Source organism: Seriola lalandi, unplaced genomic scaffold (assembly GCF_002814215.2).
Source record: "Seriola lalandi dorsalis isolate HSWRI2012SDOR001 ecotype SW California unplaced genomic scaffold, Sedor1 jcf7180002055008, whole genome shotgun sequence".
Classification (NCBI taxonomy): Eukaryota; Metazoa; Chordata; class Actinopteri; order Carangiformes; family Carangidae; genus Seriola; species Seriola lalandi.
Genome location: NW_019525551.1, coordinates 815,985 through 823,323, shown reverse-complemented (window position 1 = coordinate 823,323; position 7,339 = coordinate 815,985). Strand labels below are relative to the sequence as shown.

Here is a 7,339-nt window from a genome sequence, read left to right as displayed (position 1 = left end):
AACAATGATTATCTCACCAGATGCTTTTAATTGTTGTTCCAGTTGTGTCACACCCATCGGAAAAAAACAAAAACAATTACACAATTTTGCCATGAGTTAATTTGCAAACACACATTTCTGCTTGTATTTATTATTATTTCAAATTTTAATGTGCAATAATTAGATGTCATGTTAGGCTATTTAGCCTATCATATTGTTTTATTGTACAAAAATTGGTATCAGTAAAAAACCTGGGCTTTTTTAAAATTCACATTTTTTTAATCTTGTTTTATTCGTTTTAAGAATCCGTTTTGATCTGTTCTAAATATGTGACTGTTTATGCTAATGACAGCTGAGGTTTGTTTAATAATTATTTTCAGACTTAGCCAGATTTTGCTGCTGCACCGCAAATCCAGATTTGCGTACACGAGCTCAGACCTGACGTGAGATCTGAGCGTAGCGTCCGCTCACGTCCTAATTGATAAATGCCGAAGCTTGCGTGGAAACGGTCGTACGCACGGTTTTCTGCCGTACGTTCGTTTGATAAATGAGGGCCATTGTGTCTATCTCAGCATATTCGTGCCAATATTCATACTGCATTATTTTAGCATATTCATATCTATCCTTACTATTTATTATACACACACAACAGACCTAACATGTTTGAATATAAAGAACTTGTATGATCTAAACTAATTGTCCTATCACATGTTTGTCTGTATCAAGATCAGAATTCCAGTCCAGTCATCCCCAGTGATGGACCAGCACCTGCCTTTTCTTCTGCATCTGGCATCATCAACCATCAACAAGCACATCACAGTAAAATCTTGGAGTATTATCTCTGCACATTCTAAAACACTTTTGTACATAGTTAGAGTATTCTTGTGTAGTATCTTTTTCGTTGTTTTATTTTGTTATATATGTGTCAATGTATATTTATCTTTTTGACTGTTGCAGTATTTTACCTTTTTATTGTTATTTCCTATAAATATGTTTATCGTATACACCAAACACCAAGCCAAATATCTTGTAAATGAAAACCCACCTGGCAATAAACCTTGTTTTCTGATTCTGCCTTTGTGATGATGTCATCATTCCTTCCTCATGCTGCAATGTGTCATGCAGGATCCTCTTGTCTTCATATTTTTATACGAAATAAGAACATACTGTTTGTATTACAAGTATTTATAATTTGTTTCAGTGCTATCAACAAGCTTAACCATATCAACAATAAATGCACATATAAATAATAAATTATAAGGAACATCATGAAAAAAACAATATGATTAACTGGACGGGGGCAAAGAGGTGAAATGTTGCCCCCTATGGAGGAAGAGCAAGTAGCACGATCTTACACATTACACCTTTATAAAAAATTCAGCTAACTTTACTTTGTGAGCGCAAAAGAAGCTACAGCTCCCATGATGAAAATACAAGCATGGCAGCTCGGGTACTGACGTCACCATAACATCTCATCCATGACGCTCATCAACGCTCACTTTTTAAGTCCTTTTAGACTTTCTAGCTCTAATCTCTGATGTTTAAAAACCTGTACATTGTCCAGTCCTCTCTGTCCCACTGTTATGACAGACATGTTAATTAACCACAGACACTGGACTGTACTACTCTTATTACAGACATGTGAACTAACGTCCAGTTATTACAGACAGTGAGCTAACGACAGACACTGGACTGTCCCACTGTTATTACAGACAGTTACCTAACCACAGGCACTGGACGGTCCCACTGTTATTACAGACATTGAACTAATCACAGACACAGATAGGTCTCAGCTTTCACCCAGGGTGGATGAGGTTAAACTTTGCTTCCTGTTCTCTAAATTGTGTGATTGGATTGATTTGGCTCACTGTGCTTTCCCTGTCAGTGAAATTGAGTGAAACAGTGTTCAGTTAATTTGATCTGTAATAATGTGTCATTTTAGAGATGACATCATAATGCATGAGCTGAATAAGCAGTCTGTGCTCTTCTCTGCTGAGGAGCTGTGTCATTAGAAACACCACTAATTGACTTTCTTGTTTTTATTGGATGCGATTAATATATATATTTTTTTTTATCCTGTGAATCATCATGTGAATCCTGTTGGAAAATAAAACCACAGCAGGGAACAGGTTTCAGTACAGAAACGACTAAAGTCAAGTTTAATGGTGGTGCTCCCTCATCGTCATCTCTGAAGTATACATGTACTGTAGATATTCACCAAATGATACTTTCTGGGTTTACTGAACACATGTTTATCTCTCCTGTAGGTCAGAGAGTCAGAGGATTTCTACAGTCTGTCTAAAGACAAACTGCTGGAGCTGATTTTGAGTGATGAGCTGGAGATAGAAGATGAACAGGTCAGTAATCCTCTCATTCCCTTTTTCCATATTCTTTCCTGCTGTTTTTAATTCCTTCTCTTATTTAATGAAGTGCTAAGGCTAATGCTAATGCTTTCTGACTGACCCCTGCAGATAGATGGGATTCATAATAGATGCAGATAGATGGGATAATCTCTAATTATTCATTAATTGTTACTTGTTTTTTTTTCCAAATCATTTTAGTACCATCTATTAAAACATCAAGTGGTGTGAGCAGACCACCTGGATGCTTCTTTGTGAATATTTGATGCTTTATTGTAAACTTGTGGCAGGTTGTGTTTAACTCTGTGATGCGGTGGGTCCGATTCGATTTGGAGCGTCGGCGTCATCATCTACCTGAACTGCTGAGGGGCATCCGGCTGGCTCTGCTGCCCTCTGAATGTCTGCTGGAGGCTGTAGCCTGTGAAGAGTTGGTTATGGCTGACAAGAGGAGCAGGTAAGCTAACCTAATGAATCAATAACCATTTAATCCTTATAATTTTACACATGGAGCATACAACAGGAGATCTGTGGTCTGTGTCAGGTTCCATTTGATGTAGGCGAGGGGCGGCGCTGGGGTAGAGCATGCAGGTGAAATGTCATCAAGTCGCCCACTCACTGTGAATTATATGGACAATGACCTGCTCTATTCACACATGGGCTCAATCAGACATACAGGGCTAACAGGGTAAAGCCCATTTAAGGTCCAGTCCAATTGGTTGTGACATTTGCGTTCACACATTCAGCTCCTCCAGGTGATGTCTGTGTAAGTTCAGGACTGCAGTGCCTGTGTGAAAGCATTAAATACAACACTCTTTCTTCTTCGTCTCTCTGTCTTTGTAAAGATTAGAACATTTAAAAACACAACATGTAGGTAGATTGTGTGACAGTGAAAAGAAGCAGATAGCTCTGTCTCTGCTCTCTGCTTGAAAAGGTCATTTAAAAAACAATAGTGTGTATTTTATCACACCGTCCAGTACAACTGGTGTGTGCTCACAGCTGCACTCTCATAGTGAAGCTTGACTGAGTTTTACTGGCTTTTTAACAACTAGCTCCTGCAGTAGACAGAGGTTCCTGTGCCAGAGCTTTTAGCACTTTTGGCTACACTTAAAAAAACTTTCTGTTCCACTGCTAGGATGAAGGCAGCAGTCCAGGAGCTGGAGACTAATATTAGGAACAAAGAAGAGACTTTGATCCCACTGCGGGTCAACTGCTGTAAGAGAAGAGGTTGGAGCTGAGTTCCTTCCTGCAGGAGAGAGCAAAGGGCGCCTTTCTCAGGTCTTGTTTCCTAAAGGGATGCTCCAAGCTCTTTCTTTTTCAATCTGTAAAAATTGGTGGCACAGGGAGAACAGATGACCTGCCTTAGGCTGTCAGGGGGCAGAGTGACCACCAGTCCGGGCGAGATGGGGAACCTTGAGATAGACTTCTACACTTACCCCTTCGGTGCGGAGGAGTGCGTCATGGAGTGCTTCAGGGAGCTGCTGGATGGTCTTCCTCAGCTAAACCTGGGAGAGAAAGCTGCTCTGGACTGTGACCTGACTTTGGAGGAGTTGACCGTTTCTGTTAACCAGATAGCATTAGGACAGGTGCCAGGGATTGATGGTTTTTCCACTGACTTTTTCTAGAACAGAAAGTTATGATGATGGTTTTCTGGCTTGAGTTGGTTTACTGTAGTGGTCTGCAACTGGTGGCCCTCGTGCGAAAACTGGCCCACCAGACTATTTAGATAATATGATTTTTTTTAAGCAGCAGCAGTTACTTGCAGAATAACTTTTGTCTTTTTTCCCTTTCTTTTTTATTTTTTTTTTGCAGCAAACCTTTATTTCAAGCTATTGTGAACTTTTATTCTGGAAGGAAGTTCCAAAGGTTCTATTGCTTGCTTGACAAACTTCTGACAGATTTCAGTAAATCGGTCAGTCAAACATATAATATGTGACTGTGGGTGGACGAGCTTAGAAGCAGCTTATTTATGTTTTTGTCTCTAGATGGGGGATGTTCAGGGTTTGCAGGATTCCCTGTCACTATATGAAAAGGCTTCATCTGCTCAGGTGAACTGGGTAAAGAATGAAGCTTTGCTGGTGGGACAGTGGAGGGATCAGGCAGTGCCCAGTTTGCCTGGGAGACTTGAGTGGGGGAAGGAGGGGTTGAAAGTGCTGGGACTATTTTTGGGTGTGTTCTTGTTGGATGTGCTCGGTTGTCTAAATGAAAACAGTTGCTACCCCAGTTGTGATTTAGGGGAAGAGTTCTGGTCACCAATAACTTGGTCGTCTCAACACTGTGGCACAGACTCACTGCTCTGACTCCACCAGGAGGCCTGATAGAGAACACTCAGAGAGCCATCGTGGGCTTCTTCGTGCAGCAGCCTGCCTGTCGCTGAAGGGGGCAGGGACTGATCAGCATCCAATCAGAAATTGCCTCACTCAGACTTCAGACTGCTGTACATCTGTGGCCCAAGCTGGTTAGACTCATCTTGTCTGCTGCTGAGGAGAGCTGGAGCTTTTCCTCCTACAGCCAGAGGCTGCAGATCTTTCTGGACTGAAAGTTTTTTATACTTCTGTACTGCAGGCATGGCAGATTTTTTAAATTGCACGTGACACTAATGAGACTCCAGGTATGTGGTTGTTTGAGGAAGCTTATTCTTTAACAACTTCATAAAACCCAAACACAGCAGTCTGCCAGCCTGTCAGCCAGAAAACCGAGCTCTGTGTGACCAGTGGAGCCAAAGGTGTGAGTACAGATTCCCCTCTCCGTCTGTAAACCCAGCTGTGGGGGAGTGACAGGAGGGAGGAGGTCAGCTGCTGTCTTTCACAACCCCCCACCTAGAAAAGTTCCAAGCTGTGGGGAAAAGGTCAGGGATGAAGGAGTCAAAGTGGACTGAGCAGCTGATGGTTCTTCTACAAGCCGCCCATTGAAAAGCGGACAGCAGACTTCCACTGGAGGGTTGTACATGGGGCTACTTTGCACATTTATTTGTTAAATGTCCTTGGTTGTCTGCTATGTTTGAGCTTTTAAAAAGGTGGGTTCAGGGTCTGAAGGAAGTTTTTTTCTTTTGGTCCAAAATACTCTCAAAGAAAAAGACTGTACACCCAATGAGAACTTTTATCTAGTTCTGCCAAGTTGACCATATTTTGTTTAGTCGGTTTTTGCCCTGAGGTGATGATGTCAGGTTTCTGGTAATGGGTTAATAAAGTAACATTTAAAAACCTAAACCTCCCATCTCCTCTCCTTGTCTCCTCTCCTCTCCTCTCCTCTCCTCTTGATGAACATCCCGATCCTTTTAAAAGGAGATTTGTATTATGAGCTGAGGCTGTTGATAGAGAAAATGAGGCCAACCCTTTAGTGAGGACATTGAATAAACATATTTATGTTGTACCTCTCCTCAACAGGTCAATAGTAGAAGAGGCCATGCAGTGTAAGAAGAAAATCCTCCAGAATGATGGAGTAGTGACAAGTCCCTGTGCTCGGCCTCGTAAGGCAGGACACACACTGCTTATTCTGGGAGGCCAGACCTTCATGTGTGACAAGATATACCAGGTAAATTCCTTTATACTTGTGTGAAAGGATGCCCCATGTAAAGTATACAGTGTCCTGCTGGCTTGGTTAAATGGTATAAAGTGGAAGATTAGCTCACTTAGTAGAGTATACTCCTCAATGATTTAAGATTAGTCCAGTTCCTGCCTGTGATTGGATACAGTAGCTGAACTATCCATCCATTTGCTTCACACTTATTGATGAGGGCTGTAAGGTGGCTGGAGTATATCCCAGCTGACATTGGGAGAGTGGCAGGTCACCAGCCAAACACAGGGCTGACATATACACTGTGATTACGTGTTTAGGTTTAGTTTACTCAAAGAAATCAGGTCAGGCAGGTGCTAGGGGAACATGTGTTGTATTGTAGCAACTTGTTTTCCTGTAAATCTGCACATATGCGTGTATAGTGTTAGTATGTCTGTGTACTGTGTGTGTGTGTGTGTGTACAGTGCTGCCTGAAATCTTTGTGCAGCTGTATCATTACTAAGCAGATGCTGATACACACTTAGATACTAATTTAAAAATGCAACGTGTGTGTTGATAGTAAAGTTACTGAGAGGAGCATTAACACAAGGCGAGCAGCTGATGCTGCTTCCACCTGCCCCCTGAGTCTGTCACGTAATCCCAGGGCATGAGTTCAAACAACATCACTGAAAACACCAGCTTCAGCAGGATGACACTGACCAGAGACCAGTCAGCCCTGGATAAAAAGTTATCCTGTTATCACTATCTATGTTAACTACTTTTGGTGTGGCAGAGGATGGTTATCTGATTCAGTATTTGAAACGAAGATTGGGGGAATAATTGATTTATTGTAGCCACACATTATTACAAAGTAAAAATCCTAATCTGCTGACCTGAATTGTATGAATTTGCTTTGGAGCAGTGGATACATAGTGGACTGTGTATACAGTTATGAAAGTGATTATTTATATATATTGATTCCTGAAATCCTATTAATCCAAACTATTAAACCAAAAGAGCAAGACAATCTTGGGGTGACTTGTTAAAAAAATTAAAGGGATTTATACTGTCACACAAGCCACAACATTGAAACCAGTGACCTGTTTTAAGGTATTCAGGTTGTTGCAATCTGCAACCTCTGCCTAATGCCCCTTAATCTTCCACACTGATCCATAAGTGTGTCTGTTTACTGCCTTTAACTCATATTCAATCGTCAAATCAAATAATCACCATGGTTGATCTGTTTTTAGGTTGACCATAAAGCTAAGGAGATTATACCCAAGGCAGACCTCCCAAGCCCCAGGAAGGAGTTCAGTGCATGTGCCATTGGCTGCAAGGTTTACGTGACAGGAGGTAGAGGATCAGAGAACGGTGTGTCTAAAGACGTCTGGATCTATGACACAGTCCATGAAGAATGGTCTAAAGGAGCACCCATGCTGATAGCCAGGTGAGTTACATATGTTAGAGATACTAAACAGAAAGGGGCATTTTGTAGTACTCTACTACTA

At 41.5% G+C, this 7,339-nt stretch overlaps 1 protein-coding gene and 1 long non-coding RNA gene across 2 annotated transcripts in view; both read left to right on the top strand.

Moving 5' to 3' along the window:
- LOC147817169 (uncharacterized) overlaps positions 1-1,048 on the top strand; it is a 4,602-nt gene extending 3,554 nt beyond the window's left edge. Inside the window, exon 2 of the long non-coding RNA XR_015436573.1 lies at positions 706-1,048. This is a non-coding gene — a long non-coding RNA (uncharacterized LOC147817169). The remainder of the gene's footprint in view (positions 1-705) is intronic.
- The window catches only part of klhl25 (kelch like family member 25), a 22,662-nt gene that overhangs the window by 8,756 nt on the left and 6,567 nt on the right, over positions 1-7,339 (top strand). Inside the window, exons 4-7 of the mRNA XM_023397430.2 lie at positions 2,247-2,336; positions 2,630-2,793; positions 5,723-5,870; positions 7,082-7,278. Of these exons, the coding sequence (XP_023253198.1) occupies positions 2,247-2,336; positions 2,630-2,793; positions 5,723-5,870; positions 7,082-7,278 (599 nt within the window). The remainder of the gene's footprint in view (positions 1-2,246; positions 2,337-2,629; positions 2,794-5,722; positions 5,871-7,081; positions 7,279-7,339) is intronic.